Source organism: Pongo abelii, chromosome 16 (genome assembly GCF_028885655.2).
Source record: "Pongo abelii isolate AG06213 chromosome 16, NHGRI_mPonAbe1-v2.0_pri, whole genome shotgun sequence".
Lineage (NCBI taxonomy): Eukaryota > Metazoa > Chordata > Mammalia > Primates > Hominidae > Pongo > Pongo abelii.
Window position 1 is genome coordinate 54,828,718 of NC_072001.2, and position 27,511 is coordinate 54,856,228.

The 27,511-nt window shown below is 39.1% G+C and overlaps 1 protein-coding gene and 1 non-coding gene across 2 annotated transcripts in view; both read left to right on the forward strand.

The window, feature by feature from the left end:
- The window catches only part of TMOD3 (tropomodulin 3), an 82,069-nt gene extending 57,355 nt beyond the window's left edge, over window positions 1-24,714 (forward strand). Inside the window, exons 4-10 of the mRNA XM_002825463.6 lie at window positions 465-587; window positions 1,913-2,002; window positions 6,722-6,852; window positions 9,322-9,429; window positions 13,048-13,191; window positions 14,755-14,899; window positions 21,430-24,714. Of these exons, the coding sequence (XP_002825509.1) occupies window positions 465-587; window positions 1,913-2,002; window positions 6,722-6,852; window positions 9,322-9,429; window positions 13,048-13,191; window positions 14,755-14,899; window positions 21,430-21,464 (776 nt within the window). The 3' untranslated portion in view covers window positions 21,465-24,714. The remainder of the gene's footprint in view (window positions 1-464; window positions 588-1,912; window positions 2,003-6,721; window positions 6,853-9,321; window positions 9,430-13,047; window positions 13,192-14,754; window positions 14,900-21,429) is intronic.
- Window positions 19,859-19,960, forward strand: LOC112129327 (U6 spliceosomal RNA). Its single transcript, XR_002911729.1, has one exon. It is a non-coding gene; the product is annotated as a U6 spliceosomal RNA (small nuclear RNA).
- Window positions 24,715-27,511: the final 2,797 nt, after the last annotated feature.

Here is a 27,511-nt window from a genome sequence, read left to right on the forward strand (position 1 = left end):
CTGAGAGGCAGAAGAATCACTTGAACCCGGGAGGTGGAGGTTGCAATGAGCCGAGATCACGCCACTACACTCCAGCCTGGGCAACAGAGTGAGACTCCATCTCAAAAAAAACAGGAAATTGGATTCTGGTTTTTTTTTCAATCTCTTTAAAGTTTTATAGGTTTTTTGTTTATTCCTTCATTTATTGATTGATTCAGTATTTGTAAAGCAACTCGCAATTACTCTAAAAAGAGCCATTTTTATTTCCACAGATGAAAAATTTCTCAGTTGACCTTTTCTTTCCAACTTTTACAGCCAAAATATTACACTGGAAACTTAAAAATCTATGTCAGAGATAAAACAAAATTACTGTTGATGTTAATCTTTTCCTTCAGGTTCAGTTGTACATGCTTTGGTTACAAGGGTAAAATGGTAATGAGTTAATAGCAGTAGTAGTGGAATTAACAAAGTGCTTTATTTTACAGGGAAAATATTTATCCCCAAACAGAAACCTGTACAGACTTTTACAGAAGAAAAAGTGTCTCTTGATCCAGAATTAGAAGAAGCTTTGACAAGTGCTTCTGATACAGAATTGTGTGACCTCGCAGGTATCACCTAAAACAAGTTAATTTGTGAATACGTGTGGGGTGGAGTGGGAAATACCAGCACATACCTATATACATTATACAAATGTTTGCTTTACCTAGCAAGTACTGTTGAATCAGTAACCACATATTTGGCTTTATATTTTACACGATAAAGCTGACATAAAGAGTTTCATTTCTCTAAATACTCTCAATAGCGAAATGTTTATATTAAGAGAATGTATTGTATTGTTCAACATCCTTTCCCATGTTGTCATATTTGAAAGTCTTTCTAAAAATCTTTCATCAGCTGGTGCTCAGCTAGAAGCTGTCCCACCTGAACACCGAAAAAGAGTCTTCATGGTCAACTGCTGACCTACTTTATCAGAAGACCGAGAGATGAGTAACTAGAAAGTAGATTGAAACAGTCAGTCCTGAGCTATACTCACCACCTTCCCAACTTTTCTGAAGTGTATAGGAAACACTCCAAACGTCTCTATTATTTTCATTATTGCCAATTTCTTATCTAGACCAGTATCTTCCCCTCCCTACCCATGTACAATCTACTTTCCTAGATAGAAAAGTGTGATGCATGGGGAGTTCTTCAAACCAAATAACCCCAAGAACTAATAAATTTGAATGTAGCACTGATGGTTCTTTGGGAAGGACCTTGGAAACGGACAAGTCAAGGTGTGATGCCACAGCCAGAGCAGTAATCTTATGGGTTGAGGGACTGAAGACTGACAGATCTGTAAACAGTACATTCATCAGAGTGGAATGAGCCAAGGACATCCTCTGACTTTGTGCAAAAGGGCATCAAAAACTAAAACCAAATTTATTTTTCCTCCTAAGTGTCATTTTTGAAGGGTGTTCATATTCTTACATACGAGAACCTAATACTTTAGTATTCTACTCTTAACTACAGTCCAAATGTAAATTAATGACATGAGATTAACACACATTAAAATATGAAGGTTAAGTTGAAAATCTGCTTTTTGTCATATTGTGTTCCTAGAAACCTTGTGAAATTAATGAACGGCAAAAATAGATCATTTCCATTTTCTGTCTTAGCCACTAGATGGAGCTAAGCATAGCTTTATGTTCAGGATTAGGCTGCCTCCAACTCTGAATTTGGAAATGTGGAGAAATGTAAATTTAGAAATGTGGGGGAAAATAATAAGAGTATTGAGGAGAATGAGATTATAGGTGATTTTTAATCATTTTGTTCTTCTGTGTGGGTGTGTGATCTGTAATTTATAGGAAAAGGTCCAGAGAATATTAAAATTATTGATAGTTGTAAAACTCTTCATGTTTAAAACAATAAAAACTTTCTTTTTCTATATTTATAGCAATTCTTGGGATGCACAATTTGATAACGAATACACAGTTCTGTAATATAATGGGAAGTAGTAATGGTGTTGACCAAGAACATTTTTCAAGTGAGTACTTAAAATGCTTTGTGAATTCTAATCCTTTATTAAATATATTTTGTTTTCGCCTTGTGTCAGCTTAAGTGTTCACATACTGCATGTTATATATATGTACTTGAAACCTGACATTTCAGTTTGGTGGTATTAACCAAGAAAGCCATTGAAAATAGAGTATTAAATATTTTGTGCTTAAATGGGTCAGCAAATGTAATAAGAACCACTGTACCTCACTAAATAATGCTAAACAGTATAAAAGCTAGTCAAACTTGATTTTATTATCACTACTACTAATTTTCAAGAAATACATAACAATACTTACAAAGAAATTACATTATAAAATCAGATTCAGGAGATACCACAAAACTATTCAGCCCCTAAACCTTTCAGTCTGATGTGAAGTATTATATAGCCTAAAGCAAAGCTTTTCAGAAATTCATTTATAGGGGCCAGGTGTGGTGGGTCATGCCTGTAATTTCATTTTCTGAGGCTGAGGCAGGCGGATCGCTTGAGTCCAGGAGTTCAAGACCAGCATTGGAAATGTAGACCCCCATCTCTAAAAAATTTTTAGAATTAGCTGGGCATGGTGGCACATGTCTCTAGTCTCAGCTACTTGGGAGGCTGAAGGGAGGATGGCTTGAGCCCAGGAGCTTGAGGCTGCAGTGCGCTGTGATCACACTACTGCACTCGAGCCTGGGCAACAGTGCAAGACCCTATCTCAAAAAATAAATTCATGTATAGGGTGTTCTTAAATTAGCAAGGTGATACATGCCTTTGTAGCACATTTAAACAGTACATAAATATTTATGGGAAGAGGTAAAAGTGTCTCTGTCTCCAGCCGTCACGCCCTCTACTTCCCCAAACACCACCCACCCTGTTAACAATTTTGTATATACCCTTCCAGACTTTGCACTGTTTATACTAATGTATACATATTATACATAGTTTCTTGTTTTTTACAAAAAATGGGATTGTACTGTAAATATTTATTGCAACTTAATTTTTCAATAATAATTCTATTAGCTAATTTTTTTTTTTTTTTTTTAGAAACAGAGTCTTGTTCTGTCACCCAGGCTGGAGTGCAGTGGCACCATCTTGGCTCACTGCAACCTCTGCCTCTCAGGTTCAAGCGCTTCTCCTGCCTTAGCCACCTGAGTATCTAGGATTACAGGTGCACGTCACCTTGTCCAGCTAATTTTTTTTTTTTTTTAGTAGGGATGGGGTTTTGCCATGTTGGCCAGGCTGGTCTCGAACTCCTGACCTCAGGTGATCTGCCCACCTCAGCCTTCCAAAGTGCTGGGATTACAGGCGTGAGCCACTGTGCCTGGCCAACTGTTTTTGAATGCTTACTGTGGGCCATGTTGTGTGCACAGCTCTTGGATGTGGAGTACTCTCATTAGCCCTCACAACAGTTCTATGAAATAGATATTATTATTTTTAATTTGCATGTGAGAAAGCTGACATTTTAAAATAATTGAGTAACCTCAATATTTTACGCAAAGTCAGTGGTAAGGATTTTAACCCGTGTTATATAGTGTATCACTTAGCAATGGACCATGTTTTCTCGTTAATATGTATACATCTACATCATTCAGACATGTATATAACATTCCTTTCTATGATGTTTTGTAATTTGACCATCCCCCTTCTCATTTTTAAGTTTTTATTGTAGAAGTGTTCAAACACACATAAAAGAAGAGAGAATAATATATTCATTACCCAGCTTCAGCTGTTTTTAACATTTGCCAGCCTTGTTTTATTCATCTTCTATCTCCCTTCCTAACCCTTCTACTTTTTTTCCTGAAGTATTTTAAAGCAAACCCTGTTCATTTGTATTACGTCACCTATAAATATTTCCATATGTGTGTCTCACAAATAAAGGCTTTTCTTTTAATGTAATCATGATGCCATCATCAAACTTAAAAATTAACAGTATTTTCTTCATATCATGTAATACCCAGTCTGTGTCCAGATTTCCTCTGTTCTCTCCAAAATGTTTCATGATTGGCTCAAAAAAGGTTACACGCTGCATTTGGTTGTCTGTCTTTTTAGTCTCCCTTAATTTCTTAACAGTTCTCCTCCCCAACGTCTTTCCTTTTTTTTTTTTTTTTTCTGTGCCATTTATTTTTTAAGAAACTGGGTTATTTTTCGTAGAATTTTCCACATTCTGGATTTGGCTGATTTCAACCATATGGTATCATTTTATGTTTTTCTATCACCTATGTTTCTGTAAACTGTTAGTTCTAGTGGCTTGATGAGATGCAGGTGCAGGTCCCTTTTGGCAAGAATGCTTCATGGGTGGTGACTGAATCATATTAAGAAGCTTATGAAGTCTAATCCTTCCTCTTTGGGGGAATGAGATTGATCACAGGGTTCAAATGTAGGCAGCCTGATCCATCCTTTTTAAGTTTCCCATGAACCTTTTGCTTAATAATTCCTGCATCCCATTGACTGGATTCATTATTTCATTAAGGGGCAAGGCTCTTAAGATTTCTCTCCCCATTCCATCTTTCCCCACTCCACAGGATGTGTGGAACGGGGAAAGAAATCTTTTGGTTTTATAAAATTAGAACTATTCAATTTTCCATTCAATGAGGAGGTTCTTCCCTAGCTATCTTGAAGACTACCTTGCTGAACTTAAGTGAGAGGGAGCCCACTCTCTGTTGTTTAGCAGAGCTCCATTAGGAAGCTTTTCCTTGTCTTGAACCAAGTTCTGCTTCTTGGCAATCTATACTTGTTCTAACCCAGACTTTCAGAACAGCACTAAATTTGTCTCTTCTCACCTTCTACAGGATAAATCTGAAAACAGCTAGCATAACTTCTTTTAATAGGTACTTCTTCAGACTAAATATATTCAGGTTTTTCACCTGACCTCAGGAAAGTAATTTTCAAACCTTCATCTAAATTGATCTCCTCAAGATGCTGTGTGTGTGTGTGTGTGTGTGTGTGTGATATTTGAAAGTAACAAGATACTCTTAGATGGAATTTATTGGATAATCAGTGCACCCTGTCTCAAGATGAGTTTGCTCCTAAAATCTAGAGGAAGGCAGGAAGGATAAAAGCCAGATATAGTCCATTTTGAACCCGGTCAGTCTTTCCATGTCAATTGCTCTTACTCTTTTGTGCTCATTCATTAGTTTGTGAGCCTTTTGTGGTCTTTGACTTGAATTACACAAAAAAGTGAATGTTTTCCCCATTCACTTTTTTGTGAATTACACAAAAAAGTAATGTTTTCCCCAGAAAATGTATCCATAAAAGTTTACCTATTATAGGTGTTCATAGACCTCCACACACATGCATCAGAGCACAGTGATCTCTTTAAAGGGCTCAAGGATTTCAGGTCCTCTGTTGTTCACATCTGAAGCATCATATTCCTGTCGTCTGTGGGTAGCTGAGGTAAAGGTTAGGGAGTGAGAGTGAGGGAGGGCAGTAAATTTTGGAGCCTCTGTCTCAGTAGCTCTTCTGTGTACCTTTACCTCCTCTCCCTCTCTGCTCCTTATTCCTACCCTCCTTCCTATTCCTTCTTTCTCGCAGAAAGTTCTCCCCACTTTCCCACTGCAGAGTACTCCTCATGGGAGGAAGAGGTAATGTGCCCTCCCATCACCTTATTCTTCTCATTTAGGCTATATTTCTTTAAGTCTGTGATTCTTACTGCCTTTATGCCAATTATCAGTCAAATTTCAGAGAAACGATGAGATGCTAGATTTTATCATACTATTATTTTATCTTAAATTTTGCCAAAAACAAATGGCATCATCAACTTGTGCTATCAAATATATCTGAGTGGTAAAAATATCTTGTAATATACTAAGACAATGAAAATATTCATTTTTGAAGACTGATACATGGCAAACAAATTAAATGTTAAATATGTTTGGTATTTATATTCAGTAAAATTTTATCTGGGTGCTTTAAATATGTGTCAAGGCCCTGCAGGCGCAGTGGCTCATGCCTGTAATCCCAGCACTTTGGGAGGCCAAGGCAGGCGGAGCACTTGAGGCCAGGAGTTCAAGACCAGCCTGGCCAACATGATGAAACCCATCTCTACTAAAAATACAAAAATTAGCCAGGCATGGTGACACATGCCTGTAGTCCCAGCTACTTGGGAGGCTGAGGCAGGAGAGTTGCTTGAACGTGGGAGGAGGAGGTCGCAGTGAGCCAAGATCGTGCCACTGCACTCCAGCCTGGGTGACAGAGTGAGACTCCATCTCAAAAAAAAAAAAAAATTAATTAAATAAATAAATATGTGTCAACACATAAAGAATCTTTTTGGAATTGTGGGGATGGAACTTTTAAATCTCTCCCCTTGAATAAATATGCGTGTATGAGAGAGAGAGAGAGAGAGAAAGAGATGTTACCAAGTCAATTGTCTGCATCCACTGTAATAGTATCAACTCCAGGCTGGGCGCGGTGGCTCATGCCTGTAATCCCAGCACTTTGGGAGGCTGAGGCGGGTGGATCACGAGGTCAGGAGATAAGAGACGATCCTGGCTAACACGGTGAAACCCCGTCTCTACTAAAAATACAAAAAAATTAGCTGGGCGTGGTGGCGGGCGCCTGTAGTCCCAGCTACTCAGGAGGCTGAGGCAGGAGAATGGCGTGAACCCGGGAGGCGGAGCTTGCAGTGAGCCGAGATTGTGCCACTGCACTCCGGCCTGGGCGAAAGTGCGAGACTCCGTCTCAAAAAAAAAAAATGGTATCAACTCCTGCTCTTTTCATTTATCACTGCAGATGTGGTCAAAGGTGAAAAGATTCTTCCGGTATTTGATGAGCCACCAAATCCAACCAACGTAGAAGAGAGTTTGAAGAGAATTAAAGAAAATGATGCTCATCTTGTTGAAGTTAATTTGAATAATATAAAGGCAAGTGTGCTGATCAGAGTGGTTTTGCATTGCTTTGAGTCAGTTGAACCTAGGATGAGAGCTGGGCAGTTGATAAAGTAGTCTAATTCTTTCTACTTTAAGCTAAAGTTTTTGCTCTTACCAGTATGCTAACATAGGTTTCTTCATATTTTAGATATTGAAGTATTGTGGTATAGTATTTTCTAACTTGCTTTTTGAAGAATTTATCATCTAAAAATGTAAACCCTACAAACTGTCAGAATAAATCTCTCAGGTTTTCTAAACACTGCCCACTTCTAAGAACATTTAGCCTCTTGGGTTTTGCTTTTTTAAAATTCGGTTCCTTAGCCAGGTATGGTGGTGCATGCCTGTAATCCCAGCTACTTGGGAGACTGAGGCTGGAGGATGGCTTGAGCCCAAAAGTTTGAGACCAGCCTGGGCAACATAGTGAGACCTGCCACTGTCCCATCTCAAAAAATAAAATAAAACCTGTTTTTTTGAGGTAAAATTTAAATATGGTAAAATTCTCCCTTTTAGTGTCCAGTTCTATGAATTTTGACAGGTGCATACAATTTTGTACAACCACCATTACACTCAAGATATAGAATATATCTGTCACTGCAAAAGTTCTCTCATACCCCTTTGTAGTCATTCTCTGACCCCCAGCTCTAGCCCCTGACAACCACTGACTTGTTTTCTTTCCCTATTATTTTGCCTTCTCCAGAATGTCATATAAATGGAACCCTATAGTATGTAGCCTTTTGGGTCTGGCTTCTTAGCATAATACATTTGAGATTCATTGATGGTGAATGTGTCAGATACGCTGCAGTTTGTTTATCTGTTCATCAGTTGGAAGACATATGGGTTCCTTCCAGTTTGGGATGTTTATTAATACAGCCACTACATACTTTCACACACAGGTTTTTGTGTCAACATGTTTTAAATTCTCTTGAGTAAACACCTAGGAATAGGCTTTCTGGGATCTTATTTTGAGTTTTAAACAATGCACCTCTTCCTTGGAGTAAGGAAAGAAGAAATTAGGAGGGCATGGGGTAATTAATTACCAAAAAATAAACTCAAATTATCTAGATATTAGCCATTGTGTAATGGCTTCATTATAAATTCCTCATTTTAAAACTTGATTTTTTTGAAGTCGAGGACAAGCGGAGGAGAGCATCTGAAATCTTGAGCCTAGGGAAGGAAGCTTCTGTGCTCCTCTAGGGAGTGATCCTTCCTGTGAGTAGAGGAAGGAAAGCCTCAGAGAAAGCTTATATTCATAGTTGATTACTAACTTTTTTTTTTTTTTTTTGAGACAGAGTCTCGCTCTGTTGCCCAGGCTGGAGTGCAGTGGTGTGATCTTGGCTCACTGCAACCTCTGCCCCGCCCTAGGTTCAAGCAATTCTTGTGTCTCAGCCTCCTGAATACCTGGGATTACAGGCACCCACCACCACACCTGGCTAATTTTTGTATTTTTAGTAGAGATGGGGTTTCACCATGTTGGCCAGGTTGGTTTTGAACTCCTGACCTCAAGTGATTCGCCCACCTTGGCCTCCCAAAGTGCTGGGATTACAGGTGTGAGCCACTGTGCCCGGCCTATTTTTATTTTTTTGATTTGGTCCCTGTGTATCCCTTTCTCTAAATAAACAGTAATCATCTGAAAATAACCAGGCTAGGGGGAATTGAAGTCTCAAGATACTACTGAGAGAAACCAGCATCTTCAATTTATTTTCTCTCCTTCAAGTAGTATAGGGTTAATCTCTTAGTGCTTTGTAGCTTAAACTAAGTGACTAAGAACAGTCTGTCTGCCTCAGGAATCGTACTCATCAGAGATGGACTCCTTCATTTCTTTCCTTGTAGAAAAGTAAATCCATTTTTATTTTCATATAAAAAGAATAATGAAGGCTGGGTGTGGTGACTCACGCCTGTAATCCCAGCACTTTGGGAGGCCGAGGAAGGTGGATCACTTGAGGTCAGGAGTTCGGGACCAGCCTGACCAACATGATGAAACCCCATCTCTCCTAAAAATACAAAATTAGCCAGACCTGGTGGCGCATGCCTGTAATCTCAGCTACTTGGGAGGCTGAGGCAGCAGGATTGCTTAAACCCGGGAGATAGAGGTTGCAGTGAGCTGAGATTGCGCTGTTGCACTCCAACCTGGGCAACAAGAGCGAAACTCTGTCTCAAAATAAATAAATAAATAAAAAGAATAATGAAAGGTGAGAATAGTGAGAATTTTTTTTAACCTAAGTGCTAGAGAAATGGTGATATGTGCTCTGCTCTGAGTCAGTAGTTTGTGCAAATGCTCCATCATAGATAAGTCAGATAATTATGGAGGAAGCTGCATTATTTGTTTTCATTTGTACACTAATTCTTAGGTGTTTGTATAATTTCTGAATACATTTTAAAGCAAAAAAATATATATTTGATTAATGGAAACTAAATATAATGAAAATTGAAATGTAATGATGTTTTATATTATTGTCTTTCAAGAATATCCCAATTCCAACCCTAAAAGATTTTGCAAAGGCTTTGGAAACCAACACACATGTGAAATGTTTCAGTCTTGCAGCCACCCGGAGTAATGACCCTGTTGCTACTGTAAGTAAGCTACTTGAGAATATCAAAATTATGACATACCCAGGGTGTGTTACAGTGGTGATTTTTATGAACAAGATTTACCCCTTTTTTATAGTTAATGTTTCAGCTCACTATTAGGCAGTATATTACTTACCAGCTTTTTGTGTTTATTTTTTCCTGTATTTCCTTCCTATGAATTTTTTCCCCTTCCCAGCTTCCCCCTCCTTCCTATGAATTTTTTAAAACATAAATGGAATCATGTAGTATATGCTGTTCTGCAACTTGATTTTTCACTCTGCAGTTTATCTTTAAAGTTTTGTTGTATCAATACATAGAGATCTACCACATGATTTTAACATCTTCAGAGGATTCCATTTATGGATCCTTAGTAGTGGATTTTTGTTAAATGCTTTTGCTGTGTCTCTTGAGATGCTTATATGGTTTTTGTCCTTTATTCTGTCAGTGTGGTGTATTGATTGATTTTATATGTTGAACCAACCTTTCATTCCTGAGATAAATCCCACTTAATCATGGTATAAACCTTTTGTTTCATTGGCTTTGAGAATATCACTCACTCCCTTGGGGGCTCCCCTTACCTCAGTGGACATTCCTTCTCAAAGCCCTGTACTGGTTTTTCCATATCCCTTCAACTTCTAAATATTGGAATGGCCCAGAACATGGTCCTTCTTTTCTCAGTCTACCCTGACTTTCTGGGTAATCTCAGAAATATATATATTATCTTCATATACTTGCTGATGACTCCCAGGGTTATTATGTACAGTTTGTATCTCTCTCCTGAACTCCGTATTCATGTCCAGCTACCTCCTCAGCAGCTTTACGTGGATGTCTAATGGACATCTTACATGTAAGTCCTCAAACTCCTGACTTCCATCCTGTGCCTGCTTTTCTCTGCTGTTTTCTATCTTACTAAATGCAATTTCAATCTTTCATTGCTCAGGCAAACAAAAAAAATTTTTTTTTTTTTTTTTTTTTTTTTTGAGACAGCATCTCACTCTGTTGCCCCGGCTAGAGTGCAGTGGCGCAACCTCCGCCTCCCGGGTTCAAGCGATTCTCCTGCCTCAGCCTCCTGAGTAGCTGGGACTACAGGCACGCGCCACCACGCCCAGCTGATTTTTGTATTCATAGTAGAGATGTGGTTTCACCATATTGGCCAGGGTGGTCTTGAGCTCCTGACCTTGTGATCCGCCCACCTCGGCCTCCCAAAGTGCTGGGATTACAGGCATGAGCCACCGCGCCCAGCAAAAAAAAAAAAAAAAAAAAAAAAAATTTAATGGAATCATTCTCGACATCCCTTTCTTGCAACTTAAACATACCTTTGGCCCTATCTTCAAAATATTTCAGAATCCAACCACTTCTCACCATTTTCACAACTACCACCTTGACCCAAGCCACCATCTTTTCCCACCTGGATTATTGCAACAGCCTCCTAATTGGGTTACCTTCATCTATTTTACCTACCCCAAAGTCAGCTCTTTACATAGCACCAAGAGTGATTCTTTTAAAACTTAAGTTAAATGATCTCTTTCCTATTTGGAGAACCCTCTAGCAGCTTCCCATCTCATTAAGAGTAAAAATCAAAATCTTTCAGTGGCCTTATAAGGCTTCACATGAGTGGACCTCATCTCATTTACTTGCCCTTTCTTTCATTCTACTCTAGCCATACAGCCTTCTTCAGCATGCCATGTGGACTCCCAAATCAGGGCCTGCACATTGTTCCTTCTGCCTTGAACTTTCTTCCTAAAATAATCCACTTAGCTTCGTCTTATCACTTTGACTCTTTGCTCAAATATCACCTTCTAGGTGAGGCTTTTCCTGACCATGCTATATAAAATACCAACCCCATTGCCACCCCCAGTATTCCCCATCTACCCTATTGTGTCTTTTTTCTTTTTACCCTCTAACATTGCACTTTGCTTACTTTTATTATCTGTGTCCCTCCCCAGCTAGAATGAACATTCTGCCAGGCAGGGACCAATATATTTTATCTCTGAATCTCTGGAACAGTGCTAATCAAATAATAGACCATCAGTAATATTTAAATACATGTATGGATAAGGGATTTGTTCCGGGTCACATAGCTAGTTGTTGCTAATAGAAAGGACAAGTATGTAGATATCAGCCACAGTTTTTTTAGTATCTCTACCCCCATTGCCTTTCCTTTAACTTTAAGCTTGGTCTTACCCATATTTTCTGTAGTTTAACCTTGCTTTTGATCCCTCTAAGGGGCTGTTTTATATAAACTCATGATCATTCTTTTTTCTCTCTTTTTCCTTCCCCTCCTTTCTTCCCTTCTTCTCTCTTCCTACCTCTGTCTCTCTTTCCTTCCTTCCCAGTCTCCCTCCTCTTTCTTTTTTCACTTGTAGGCTTCTGTTAATTAATCAATATGGTACTTATTAAGCACTGAGTCAAATGTCTAACACTGTACTGTATCCTATGAGAAATGAAACAGAAGCAGATTGAAGACATACCATTACTTGAGGAATTTAGTATTTTATTAGCCCCTTCTTCTCAATGGCCTTTGTGCTCTTCTGGTTCTGGTTTACTGTATTCTTTTCTGGCCTTCTGCCTTGACCATTTCTTTTGGCCCCTGCCTTGGAAATTAGTACATAATTTACCCTCATTTTGGCTTCACATGATCTGGCTACAGCAAGACCCAAATAAGAAAAGATGTTCCAGGGACATTGATGAAGTTGGTCTAACACAGAAACTGAAAGAGTGAGAGAGACAGAAGAAAGAAGCATGAAGTAGGAAATGAGGAGTAGAGAATGTCACCAACGGGGAATTACATGTGACCAAAAAATCTAAAGATTATGACAGGGTACATATGAAAAATAGGTACAGGCCAGGTGTAGTGGCTCAAATCTGTAATCCCAGCACTTTGGTAAGCCGAGGTGGGTGGATTGCTTGAGCCCAGGAGTTTGAGACCAGCCTGGGCAACATGGTGAAACCCCATCTCTACAAAAAACACAAAAATTAGCCGGGCATGGTGGCACACAACTGTAGTCTCAGCTACTCAGGAAGCTGAGGTGGGAGGATCAATTGAGTCCAAGAGGTAGAGGTTGCAGTGAGCTGTGATCATGCCACTGCACTCCAGCCTGGGTGACCGGGCGAGACCCTGTCTCAAAAAAAAAAAAGAAAGAAAGAAAAGTAGATACAGTCATCCATGGGTTCAACCAACTTCAGATCAAAAATATTTGGAAAAAAATTCTATGAATTTCCAAAAGCAAAATCTGAATTTGCTGTATGCCAGGTACTATGTTGAATCCACAAAAATGAAGTGATGTGTAGGCATTGTATTAGGTATATTAAGTAACCTAGAGATAATGAAAAGTATACAGGAGGATGTGTGCAGGTTATATGCAAATACTATGCCATTTTATATAAGGCACTTGAGCATCTGAAGATTTTGGTATCTGCAGATGGTCCTGGAACCAACCCCCAACAAATACTGAGGGACAACTGTACATGTGAGAGCTATGGGCTACTGTGTCAAACTGAAACAACTAATGACAAACATTAAGGCAGTTATGTTAATTAATGTATTTATTTATGGCATGTACAATATGTAGTAGGTACTGTATCAAATTTTAATCTCTTAATATTTTCTCTAATTTCTAGGCTTTTGCAGAAATGCTGAAAGTGAACAAAACTTTGAAGAGCTTAAATGTGGAGTCCAACTTTATCACAGGAGTTGGGATTCTGGCACTGATTGATGCGTTAAGAGATAATGAAACCCTGGCAGAGCTCAAGATTGACAATCAGGTCAATGTTCTACAATAATAACGTCGAGGAAGCTACAGCCCACACTGCTGTGTAGGGCTTGGCGACTCAGGATGGGGATGGGAGGAGGGCTGTCAGGGATCCCTGTTGGAAGATGCTGGGCTGAAAAGAGCTGACATTTGGGGTATCTAGAATATTAACTTAATGTATATAACAGTGTATACAATGTAAAGGTGTATACTCTCCCTAGATCATTTTAAGAGAATTTAGATGGCTATCTAGTTTGAACTGAGAGGACTCTTACATGTGACCTAGTCCACCTTCCAGTTTTTCAGCTCTGTGCTGGCAAGGTCCACATTGTAGGGTTTTTGTAAAAGGCAGAGAGATACATGTTAGAAATGTTTCCATCCAGAGTAGCTATTAATTTTTTTATTTGAAAAAATAACTCCAGTTATTTGAAAAAATATTTGTTAAATGTCTCCTTCAGTCCTTCAAAGTAAATACATTTTATAAACTATGAAGGTAGAAAAGAGGATTATGTCTTAAAATTTAACCCAGTGCTTCTTAATCCATGTTTTTAATTTTTTTGAGATATAATTACATACAGTAAAATTCATTTTCTTAAAGTGTACAGCTAAATGGTTTTTAGTATATTTGTAGAGTTTTGCAGCCATTACCACTAATTCCAGAACATTTTCATTACCCCAAAAAGAAACCCCATACCCATTATCAGTCACTCCCCATTCACCCCTCTCACCAGGCTCTGGCAATCACTCATCCACTTTCTGTTAGGATTTGCCTATTCTGGACAGCTTATATCTGTGGAATCAAACAATATGTGATCTTTTTGTGACTGGCTTCTTTCACCTTGCATAATGTTCTGGAGGTTCATCTGTATTGTAGCATACATCAGGACCTCATTCTTTTATGGCTGAATAATATTCTATTCCATTTGGGGTGTGTCCATATATGGGCCACTAGAAATAATACTGCTGTGAACATTCATTACAAACTCTTACATGGACATAGATTTTCATTTCTCTTCAGTATATAGCTAGGAGTGTAATTGCTGGGTCACATGGTAACTCTATGTTTAACTTTTTGAGCAGCAGCCAAACAGTTTTCCACAGTAACTGTACCATTTTACATTCCTCCCAGCAATGTCCCCATTTTTCCACATTCTTGCCAACACTTGTTATTATCTATCTTTTTTATTATACTTATCCTAGTGGGTATGAAGTGATATCTCATTATAGTAATTCACACTTTTTTGATGTCTATATGATCATATTACTGAACTTTAAAAAGTTTAGTGTGTGTGTGTTTGTAAAGTTCCAATGAGGCTGTGGTGATGATTGGGTCAATGGGTAAAATCACCTTCCTGTGACAAACATTTCATAGCTTTAAGTGACCAGTTTTCTGCAACAAACAATTTGTTCTCCGTTACAAATCAGTCCTTGGAACTACTGAACTATGTATATGTTGTAGGAATTGGGAACATTTAAAGAGATCAAAGAATCAGCATGTGCCTGAATGTCTTAATTTACCTTGAAAAGTATTTTGATCTAGTTTATTAATATTGTTCTTTTTTTCTAATTACTCCAGAGGCAGCAGTTGGGGACAGCTGTAGAATTGGAAATGGCCAAGATGCTTGAGGAAAATACAAATATCCTTAAATTTGGATATCAGTTTACACAGCAGGGACCACGAACCAGGGCAGCTAATGCTATAACAAAAAACAATGACTTAGGTAAGACATAGACAGTATCGATCAAGTTTCTGAGTTCTATCACAAACTAACGTATTGGGGGAACTTCTTTCCCTCTTAAGAATAAATTCTAACAGAGAAGTTATTTGGCCTTTGTTTCTAAAATCTGCGTGGTCCTTTATATACTGATTGAATTCAAGTTCAATTAAAGTGAGGTTGTTGTGATGATTGGGTCAATGGGTAAAATCAGCTTCCTGTGACAAGCGTATTTCATAGTTTTAAGTGACCAGTTTTCTACAACAAACAATTTGTTCTCAGTTACAGATTAGTCCTTGGAACTATTGAAACAAAGATTTCAACATTACCGCAAAGTTTTTTGCCCTTTTAATCAAACAAACCCAGATAGAAATTCAATTTTATATGATAGAATATGGAATATAGAAATATATAAAATAGAGAATAATTATATTTCTCACCCAGGTTTTTTGTTGTTGATGTTGTTTTATTTTATTTTTTTTGAGACAGAGCCTCGCTCTGTTGCGAGGCAGGAGTGCAGTGGCGCCATCTCAGCTCACTGCAACCTCCACCTCCCAGGTTCAAGTGATTCTCCTCCCTCAGCCTCCCGAGTAGCTGGGACTACAGGTGTGCGCACCGTGCCCAGCTAATTTTTTTTTTTTTTTTTGAGAAAGAGTCTTGCTCAGTTGCCCAGGCTGGAGTGCAGTGGTGCGATCTCGGCTCCCTGCAAGCTCCGCCTCCCGGGTTCACGCCATTCTCCTGCCTCAGCCTCCTGAGTAGCTGGGACTACAGGCGCCCACCACCTCGCCCGGCTAATTTTTTTTGTATTTCTAGTAGAGACAGGGTTTCACCGTGTTAGCCAGGATGGTCTCGATCTCCTGACCTCGTGATCCACCCGCCTCGGCCTCCCAAAGTGCTGGGATTACAAGCGTGAGCCGCCGCGCCCGGCCAATTTTTGTATTTTTAGTAGAAATGGGGTTTCACCATGTTAGCCAGGATGGTCTCAATCTCTTGACCTCACGATCCGCCCGCCTTGGCCTCCCAAAGTGCTGGGATTACAGGCATGAGCCACCACACCTGGGCCCTCACCCAGGTTTTATAGTCTGGTATGTAGGTGTTTGCTCGTCTTCCTAAAAGGACTGTTGTGGAACTGTCTTCTCACTGCATACATCTAGGTCAGTAATCTCTCATTCTCCTATGGTTCCTATTTAATTGCTTGAGGCTTGTGACTTCTGTTTGAAATAGACTTTCCAGCCAAGGCTCAATTAAAGAATATGGTACTTAGAATTTTATTTCTACATGTTTCCAAAGGTTGACTCTTTTAAATTAAGATGTTTGCCCTGAAGTATTTTTAAAGATGCCTCTTAGACAAGAAGTAAAACAAGACTTCTCAAAAGGAGTGACATTTCAACGTGTTGCCATTCTCTTAAGCTTCAGCCATATTTGAGTTTGCATTCTGTAAAAGTTTCTGGAGCAGGAAAAAATAGCACTTCATTTCTTTAATCCAGATCACTGTGGAAAATATTAGCTCAAACTCTTTCTGTCCTTTGTATGACTGTGGTTTCCCAGAGGAGATGTTAGCTGCTTGCTTTTGAAAATAGAAAATTGGTGTGTTTTGGTGTATTGTTGATTCCAAATGTAGTTTGCAAAGTCATGCTAATTGTTTTAGTATTGCTTCACTAGTTAGCTTCTATTTTTTCCTTCAGGCATTTAATTTTGCTTCTTAGAGCAGTGTTTTAAGAGAACTTCATAAAGAAGTTCTAGCTGGACTTCATAAATAATTGGAAAGCTTTAAAAACACATAGATTATTGGCTTAAAATGGCTTTCTTCACCCCAGAAAGATGGTTGACCAGGGCCTCACGACCATCACATAACCCTACTTTGATGGATAATGAAGCCAAGTGCTCTATTGAATGTTTACTATGTTCTCATTAGTGCACTACGCAGCCACGAGGTACAAATACTGTTGTTCTCCTGTTATGCAGGATAAGTTGAGGCTCAAAGAAGTTAACTAACTTGCCAAAAAACACACTACAGAAAAGTGACAGAGCGAGTTTTCTTAGAGGTTCTGATTTAGTCTATGATGGGATTTGGGTTGTAGGCATTTCACACTCAGAAACCCTGACTTGTTTCTCCAGTGTTGAGTGGATATTTGAGTTTCTGAGTTCATCATTGTTATACATCTTAAGCAGGTGTGCCCCATATGTCCTCTACTTATCACAGCATTTGTCCTATTTTTTAAATTGCCTTTTACTCAGAAAACTAATTATATGTAATAGTCTGACTTCCAAAGACTATATGCTTTTTGAGGGCAGGGACTATGTTGTTGGCAGGGGCCATGTCCAACTATTGAATCCCAACTCTTCTAAAACCATGCCTGACACACAATAGGTACTTAAGAAAACTGGATTAAGTGAATAAATAAGTGGTAGATTTTGAACTCTCTCAAAGTTACAATTTTCTGGTACCTAAACAGCCATAAACTAAGCCAGAAGTATCCTCCATTTTTCCTTTCCTTGGAAACTATCTTAACAAGCCCCAACCAGCTCTGTTACTTACCTCCCTCCAGAAGGCAGGTGATTCCAGCAGCTGTCCCTCCAGGAGCTGTACAGTGAATGTGTATAAACGTCACGGCAGGGGCGCTGACCTTTGCAAAGCTTCAGCAGTTGTGTTTTTTTGTGAAGCCTGTTTTGGTAGACACTTTGCCTGCATTTCTGTAAGAAAAGAAATGTCCAGTGTTAGAGTGAGGGAGATTTGGGCAAATGCAAGATGGGGGATGGGGGGTGCAAATGAAAACCATTTCCTAGGCTGCTTTATGTTGTCTCTGAGCAGTTGAATAGCTGTGCACAGTGGTGTGTTATAGAGGAAGAGAAGGCCATGTTGAAGAAGCTGTGTTCTGACCCAAAGCAGAATCGAGAGAAAGCAAGCAGCTTTGTGCCAGGAACTCTCTAGACTCCCACTTACACTGTTTCATTCTGATCCAAACTAGATTTTCAAACGTGGGTCTCATGCATGAAATGACAATAAGCCCATTCCTGGATAGGGCAATTATAGATAAAAGCTCAAATTTGAGATCAAGCAAGTTATTTATATGCTGATGGCAGCCTGTGGATTTTAAGAACTGACTCATATCATGATGCTGGCTCCAGAATAAACTTTCAATGAGTACTTGTTGTTTAAAGCTAACATTTTAAAAGCGATATCAGCAGATTGAGGCCGGGTGCGGTGGCTCACGCCTGTAATCCAAGCACTTTGAGAGACCCAGGTGGGTGGATCACCTGAGGTCAGGGGTTTGAGGCAGCCTGGCCAACACGGTGAAACTAAAAATACAAAAATTAGCCAGGTGTGGTGGCAGGTGCCTGTAATCCTAGCTACTCAGGAGGGTGAGGCATGAGAATTGCTTGAACCCAGGAGACGGAGGTTGCAGTGAGCCGAGATTGCACCACTGTACTCCAGCCTGGGCGACAGAGTGAGACTTTGTCTAAAAAAAAAAAAAAAAAGTGATGTCCATAGATTTAAGAGGCAGTGTTGGTAGAATACACTGAAATTCCATGGTTAAAGAACTTTGGTTTATTTGGATTTTATGCAGAAGGCATTAGAGAGCCATTAGAGGCCACTGAATACATGATTAAGATTCTTCAAAAACAAAAACTGCCCTTATTGCTCTTTTAGAGTTAGAAAATGAGGTTAGTTAGGACATTCGCAATTAACTAATGGTGGCGTATTGACAACTTATATCAGTGGAGTGTGTTTTGGTAAGAAATTGGACCAGATCCAAAGAATTGTTAATAGTGCAAAATTTATAAGCCTGTCATCTAGAGGATGAGCTGAGGAATTGCTGAAAGGTAGTAACAAGTGAGCACCAGGTGACAAAGAGGAGTCAGAAATGGCCCGTTGCCCCGTTGTCCTCTGTTGTGCACACAGCGGCAGCAACCTCTCATTCTTCCGCTCAGCTTAACTTTTTTTCAGCTATATACTCTGACCTCTGCCTAATAGATAAAGATGGAAAGCCTGAAGACCATGTTTTCTGACATACTGGTCTCAGCAGCCTTATATGTACTAATTCAAAAGAGATAATCAAAGAACAAGACTTGAAACTTGTACAGAATCTCCTGGGCATATAGTTCTTTTTCACCTTGTAGATGGGGCTTTATCAGATCTTTGAGTTCTGATTTTGATAACATCGTTCCCTCTCTCATTGTTTTCTTAGTCTCAGCTATTCATTGAAATAATTCTACCTACTCTCCATCTCTCCAGCTAAGAAGTGTCACAGCTGTAACAGCAAAGAGGTTCTATGGTATACATGCAATATTCTATTTACCTTTGAGTCTCACATTACTATCTTTACACTAGTTAACTGCATATTCCATTTTCTAGACCTTTTTTGTTTGCTGCACTCTGTCCTGTAGATCTTTTCTATAACATGCATTTTAGCATCTGAAGTGGTATGCCAGTAACATCCAAACCCTGCTGCAATTCAAAATTTTCTTTGAAATGTTCTACCCTAAAGAAATCTGGGCTGGGCGCGGTGGCTCATGCCTGTAATCCCAGCACTTTGGGAGGCGGAGGCGGGTGGATCATCTGAGGTCGGGAGTTTGAGACCAGCCTCAACATGGAGAAACCCCGTCTCTACTTAAAAAAATACAAAATTAGCCAGGTGTGGTGGTGCATGCCTGTAATCCCAGCTACTCGGGAGGCTGAGGCAGGAGAATTGCTTGAACCTGGGAGGTGGAGGTTGCGGTGAGCCGAGATCGCACCATTGCACTCCAGCCTGGGCAACAAGAGCAAAACTCCGTCTCAAAAAAAAAAAAAAAAAAAAAATTATCTGAAGTTTGCCTTTCAGACATTTCTATATTTTTCAGAGATCTATATACATGATTTGATATTTGAGGGCTCAAGTCTCCATTTAATTTTTTTTTCTTAATACGTCAGTGAACACATGAAACTTGTCTTTGTTAGCGTGGATTAAAATTAGAGTCGGTTGCTTGCTTTAACAGCACATACACTAAAATTGGAATGATACAGAGAAGATGAGCATGGCCCCTTGCAAGGATGACACACACATTCATGAAGCAATCCCTATTCTTATTGAGTTCTGGCAAAAAATAAATAAAATAAACTTAAGAGTCAGGCGAACTTAATTAGATAAGTATAAAAATGTTCATGGGAACCTGATACTTTCGTCCTTCTGCTTTTATTTTCAAGCAAGCACCCAGCCTATTGCTGAACAAGATTTTATATATGTCATCCGAACGTATGGTCTTATCTATTAAAGGCTGACAAACAGAAGCCAGCAGTCAGAATAGCACAAGAGCAGAGTGTCTATGGCCTGGCCAGGACACCAGGTGCACCTGTTGGCTTCTAGTTCCTCTGTCAAACAGCCAATTTAGGCCAAAATGCACACTACAGAAGTGACAGAGCCATGATTTACTCTATTTGTCACCAACTCTGGAACCTGTGGTTTTTGTCCTCTCTAGGACCCGGCCACAATGCTGAGAGCCCTGAATTGGTGGCACTCAGTGAATGCTCTCTAGTGGCTGATAGGTGAGAGTGCAGGTAGCAAGATCTGAAGTTGAAGACTTTGTTCTGCTACTAGAGAACACCCCTGAGTAGTTTGGCATCACCAGTCCAGGAAGAGGCTGGTAGTCTCAGATACATACATGTACTGTTCTTTGCTACAAAAGCTGAGCTAGTTGACTGGCCACTTAGGCAGCCAAAGTTTGTGGTAGTCAGAAGTGACCGCACCATATTACCAGGGTCTGAGATTTTCATTACTTTGCATTTGTTGTTTTATCAGACCCTGAACTGGTTTATTTTACAGGAGACAAGGAAAATTCAGAAAGCAGTAGCAAATCACTTACCTATAAAAATGACAAAAATGTTTTTGGTATATTCTTTTACAGCCTAAGGAAATACATTGTAGTGTCTGATCAGGAGAGCATGCAAATAGTTACTTTTAATATGTTCTAACCCCAGCTGCCTGAATGTCACTTCAAAATTTAACACACTAATTTATTAGCTGTTTTTTAAAACCTGAGTATGTACTTTTTCAGTAAACAAATGACTTGGGCTGGGCGCAGTGGCTCACACCTGTAATCCCAGCACTTTCGGATGCTGAAATGGGCAGATCACTTGAGCCCAGGAGTCTGAGACCAACCTAGGCAAGATAGTGAGACCTAATCTGTTTTATTAATAAATTACAAAGTTAAAAATAAACAAAAACAAATGACTTGTAGATGATTGCTGACCATTCTGTTTTAGGTTTCTAGTGCTGCTGCTGTGTAAGCACAGCTATGAGTCATTGAGCTTAGGGCATGTAGTTTTTCTTTTGTTGAAGCCCCTTGGTTCTCAACAAGTAAATGACAGTGGTGAATGATGGGAAGTAGGGTTTTTTTTGTTTTTTTTTTTAATTAGTGGTCATGTGAACTGGAAATGGACATTTCAATTTTTGTAAAACTTATAACTGGATTATGCAGAAACTTGCTTGTTATAAGCAAGTTACCATTGTAAAAACTAATAGGGATTTCTAACATAGTTTCTTTTATTTTTCTCATAGTGCGTAAGAGACGAGTTGAAGGAGATCACCAGTAAGTCTGCCAAGGTGTAATCTTTGGAAGACTTCAGAAGATCACCAAGGGCTCATGTTGGTGACATCATGTAAAATTTTCCTGGGTAGAAGGGAAAAGACTGGAAAAATTTTTTTAGTGACATGCATTTTTTTTTTTTTTTTTTTAGTTTAAGTTGTTATCAAATTGTAAAATCAGTAATGTGATATTTTATATTCTGAAACATTTCTACTTTCTGCTAAAATCAATTTTAATTTAGTTTAATTGAATGATTTATGATGAATCTTGGGCAAAAAAATACAATTGTAAAAAATTTCACAGGTCATTTGTGTAGAATAATTTGAACATTGTGAGGACCAATCTTTTTTAAATCAAAAGGGATATTGCTGGTGTCAGAATTATTATTGCTTCATTTAGACATAAAACCCTTAAGTGTTTTCTTCACTCCGTGACCTGGAGAGTTTTCCATTTTTTAAAACACATGAACTTGGCAAGGGTGTGATTTTTCTTTATCAAGAGAACAAAATGCCAGAATGTTAAAACAGTTAACTTAATATCTGGTCATCTGTGTAGGAGCTAAAGCAGGTCTCCAGGGAGAGAGGGTGGTCGTCTGTGCATTCCAAGTTACTGCACTTGTCTGATGTGACGTAGCAACACCCAGGTTTTCTTAAAACAAAGTCATCAGCTTTGCCAGGTTACATACTTTATTTAAAAGTATAGTGAGGTCGAAGTTCATTCCAGTGTTTCATTTTAATAATGTGGGCATTATTAAATTTTTGTGGAAGCTAATAGTAAAAAATAAAAGCTGTTTTCACCACCTCCCTCCCCGCCCCCCAAAAAAGGCATACAGCCAACTCTTAGTTATTTAGGGTAAGAGAAAAAAGAAAACTGTTGAACAATGAAATCAAAGATAATAAATATGATACAGTTCCAGTATGAGGCACTTGCAAAACAGTCGTTTAAACTGATGGTTACTGTAAGTCAGTTGGAAGCTGGCATGTATGTAAATTACTTGGTGTTACACCATATCCTAAGAAGTTCCTATGTGCAGTGCAGAATTGCATAAACAGTATTTAATCACTGCTACAAATCTTCCAATCAAGAAGGAAAACTGCTATTCCTCATAAATCTGATTTTTAATATATGCTTCCTTTCATCTTATACTTTTATCCATATTTATAAAAGTCATTTCTATAATAAAAGCAGTCTTTCTTGCTCAAAGTATTAAAGTGAACAATTGAATAGAGTACTGTGGTCGGGAGACTGATTTGAGACTGCAGAGCTGATGCTGGGTAGAGGGTCTGGACTTGTATTCATGTTCTGTCTCAGGGCAGCCCCTGGAGCAGGAGATGGCAGAGGCATTTACAGCTGCAGAAAACAGGGAGGAATGGAATCTGAGGTAACCCTGGCCTCAAAATTCAGGCCTGGCTGTATCATTTACAGAGATTTTTCTGAAGGGAAAAGTCTCATTTCTGAGGAAGGCAAGGTGGCTAATCATTATTAATTTTTTTTAAACTTTTTGGGCCGGGCACAGTGGCTCACGCCTGTAATCCCAGCACTTTGGGAAGCCAAAGTGGGTGGGTCACTTAAGGTCAGGAGTTCAAGACCAGCCTGGCCAAAATGGTGAAACCCTGTCTCTACTAAAAATCAAAAAATTAGCCGGGTGTGGTGGTGCACACCTGTAATCCTAGCTACTCGGGAGGCTGAGGCAGGAGAATTGCTTGAACCCGGGAGATGGAGATTGCAGTGAGCCGAGATCGTACCACTGCACTGCAGTCTGGGTGACAAAGCAAGACTCTGTCTCAAACAAAAAAACTTTTTGAAATTGAATTGCAATATGTCTGCTACTTTGGCTTGGGCTGGACAGTTTATCTAATAAGCAAGGCAGCTTCTTGTGTACCATGGTAATAAGCCTTCTTAACAGGCTAAGCTTCTCTCGTAAGAACTGTGGTGTTTCTTTGTTTTTTTTTGTTTTAGTTTTTTGGTTTTGTTTTGTTTTGTTTTTTAAATCAGTATCCAATGTTTTATAGGGGCCAAAGATTAACTTTGCACTATTCCCTGTCAGTTAAAGGCCACTGATACTTTTCTAAGTTAGCAAGGCTCACTTGCTTGCTTTCTTGCCTCCCTTGCCTCCATCCCTCTCCCTTCCTACCTTTTCTATTTCCCTATTTCTCTCCCTCCCTCTCTTCTCCTCTTTTTTTTTCCCCCGCATATGCAGCTTTTTGATTGTACTTGATTTTATAGAGAGTGCACAATTCCAGCAAGATTGGGAGTCAGGCATGGAGCAGGCATCTCAGGCTACCAGAAAGAATTGGTCACCTAGACTTTCAGTCAGGCATCCACGTTTGCATTGTCCTGTAAGTCAATCAGTTGATAAATAGTTCCCCCTTCATCCCTTAAGTTTTGTTTTTGTTTTTGTTTTTAATATAGGTAAGTGGGACTCTACCTAGAATTTTGCATCATACTTATGGGTAATATCTTTTTCATGTATTATTTATCAAAGTATGAAGTTGAGTATTTTGCTTGTACCATTTCAATTCTGCATTATAATAGTTCATTGTATAACTGAAAGAAATGATTTCTTCATAAGTGACATTATATGAACATTCATCTAATGGAATTTAGAAAATCTTTCCAAAATTATAAGGGAGAAAAATCGGGTTTACTTCAGTCTTTAAAAATCTGGCACCTCTTAGTAACTTTCAGTATTTCTAAATTGCTCTAAAATTTTATAATAAATAGATTAGGGTTTTGCAATAGTGTTAATTTTTAAGCCAAAGGTTTTCTGAGACCTTAGGTTTTGTAGTCTAACCAGCTTAGATGGTTATTTAAAAGAATATTCTTTGTGTTTTTAAATTGCTATTTTTAAAAAAGCTTTTTATTACCCATTTTATAAAATGTTATACTCATATTTGTCTGAATTTTTCCAGTATTCCTACATGAAATTGTATGTATTAAAAACTCAATATTAGTGGCGAATATTAATACTATTAAAATGGATTTTGGTGCTATATTCTTGTAGCTAAAGCCTAGTAGAATTCTCAAGAATAGGTGAAATACACTTTCAAAGGTTGCCTGTCATTTAAAAGACCAGATAAGCATTTTGTATTAAATAAATTAGCAGATGGTTAGAGACTTCGAGGAGAGTTAGCTTGGTCATTTAATTGCGACTTCATGTTATTTGAATGAAATAACCCACATCCTTGCTTTGTATAAGAGATGCACTCTGGAGAAGTTACATGTAAATAGAACTCTATAAATTGTTTGCCAGTTGACCAAGTATCTGTTGTGTTTTCATTTAAAAAGAGGATTCCATGACATAATAAAAATTATTTTAAAAAATGTTTTGGGCCAGGTGCGGTGGCCCGCGCCTGTAATCCTAGCACTTTGGGAGGCCGAGGCAGGCGGATCACCTGAGGTCAGGAGTTCGAGACCAGCCTGACCAACGTGGAGAAACCCTTCTCTACTAAAAATACAAAATTAGCCAGGCATGGTGGTGCACACCTGTGATCTCAGCTACTCGGGAGGTTGAGGCAGAAGAATCGCTAGAACCCGGGAGGCGGAGGTTGCAGTTAGCTGAGGTCGCGCCACTGCACTCCAGCATGGGCAACAAGAATGAAACTCCATCTCAAAAAAAAAAAATTTTTTTTGATAAAATGTTACTCATATCATATTGTACATTATATTTAACTCTTGCTGTCATTAAAATAAGATGACAACATTTATGGAGTTTTATAAAATCTTACATTTTAGGGTCTGTGTTCCCAGGGCTGCCTCACTTTTTCCCTAAAAAACCAGGAACCACTGTTAACCTCCCAGCAGAGGCAAGGATCATGCTTTCTCTGGAGTCCTTAGTCACTTCCATTCTTTGCAAGTTTAGTACTGCCCAAATTTACTCATTCTACAGTGTTACTACACTTTGAATGTATTGACCCATGTCACCCAAGAGAAGCGAACATAAGGATGCACCAGAGACAACTCGGGTTGCTGCTCTCAGTTAAGGGCCGTGAGTTCTTGGGGTCTAAGTATCTGCAAAATTATCCTCTCCATCAGCTCTCACTGATCATTAATGTTTCTGGATATTTCTTACCCTAAGATTTGCTTACCAACAAATCAAAGAAACTCTTCACTAATTATTTTTAAATTGAGAAAATAGTATTCAGAGGCAAAGATTTTTATATTCTTTTTTGAGACCGAGTCTCACTCTGTCACCCAGGCTGGAGTACAGTGGCGCGATCTCGGCTCACTGCAGCTTCCACCTCCCAGATTCAAGTGATTCTCCTGCCTCAGCCTCCCAAGTAGCTGGGATTACAGGCGTCTGCCACCACGCCCGGATAATTTTTTGTATTTTTAGTAGAGACGGGGTTTCACCATGTTGGCCGGGCTGTTCTCAAACTGACCTCAGGTGATCCACTCGCCTCGGCCTCCCAAAGTGCTGGGATTACAGGCTTGAGCCACCACACTCAGCTTTATTCTTATATTTTAATTTGGTCATTCTTTCTTAGATCTACAGATTGAATATCCCTAATTGAAAACTTTTTGAGTGCTAACATAGTGCTCAAAGGAAATGCTTATTGGAGTATTTAGAATTTCAGATTTTCAGATTAGGGATGCTGAACTGGTGTAAGGCCCAGTATTCCAAAATCCAGAATAATTTGAAATCTGAAACACTTAATGGTCCCAGCATGTTGGATAAGGGATACTCAACCTGTATTGATTTTTCTCCACTATATTTCAGTTCTATAAGTTCTTCCCTATAAAAAATGAATGAATTAGAAATTTGATAATAGAACATATTTTATTAATTTTAAACTCTGTCTTGCAGTTTAAAATTATAAAATTGGAATTTTAATAATTGGAATTCTGATAATTCAGAAAGGTCAACCTAGAAAAAAGACGTGGCTAAGTAAACTACTGTAAGCCATAACTAAGTATTTTGGAAAGCCTTCATTAACACATAAAGAATTTTGGCCAAGCACTGTGGCTTATGCCTGTAATCCTAGCACTTTGGAAAGCCGAGGCCGACGGATTACTTGAGCTCAGGAGTTTGAGACCAACCTGGGTAACGTGGTGAAACCCCATATCTACAAAAAGTACAAAAATTAGCTGGGTGCGGTGGCGCATGCCTGTAGTCCCATCTACTTGGAAGACTGAGGCAGCAGAACCACTTGAGCCTGGGAGGTGGAGGTTGCAATAAGATGAGATCATGCTGCTGTACTCCAGCCTGGGCGATGAGAGTGAAACTCTATCTCAAAAAAAAAAAAAAAAAAAAGAGCTGTACTCCTAGTACTTTGGGAGACCAAGCAGGGAGGATTACTTGAGCCCAGGAGTTTGAGACCACCATGGGCAACATAGCAAGACCCCATCTTTACAAAAAATTTAAAGATTAGCCAGACACCTATAGTACCAGCTACTTAGGAGTCTAAAGTGGGAGAATTGCTTGAGCCTGGGAGGTTGAAGCTGAAGTGAGCTTTGATCATGCCACTGCATTCCAGCCTGGGTAACAGAGTGAGACTGTCTCAAAAAACAAAACAAAACAAAACCAAAATTTGTCTTTTACTTAGGACACCTACTCTAGAGGCTAGATAAAAACAGATTGTAATGGCCAGGTGCAGTGGCTCACACTTGTAATCCCAGCACTGTGGAGGCTGAGGTGGGTGGATCACTGGAGGTCAGAAGTTCGAGACCAGTCTGGCCAACATGGCGAAACCCCATCTCTACTAAAAATACAAAAAATTAGTTGGGCGTGGTGGTGCGCACCTGTAATTCTAGCTACTCAGGAACCTAAGGCAGGAGAATCGCTTGAACCTGAGATGGAGAGGTTGCAGTGAGCCGAGATCGTGACATTGCACTCCAGCCTGGGTGACAGAGTGAGACTCCATCTCAAAAAAAATATGTATTAAGAAATACCACCAGCAGTGTTTTGCTAACATAGCTGTAACAAATTATTACATTCTTTTTTTTTTTTTTTTTTTTTAAGATGGAGTTTCACTCTTGTTGCCCAGGCTGGAGTGCAATGGTGCAATCTCGGCTCACTGCAACCTCCGCCTCCTGGGTTCAAATGATTCTCCT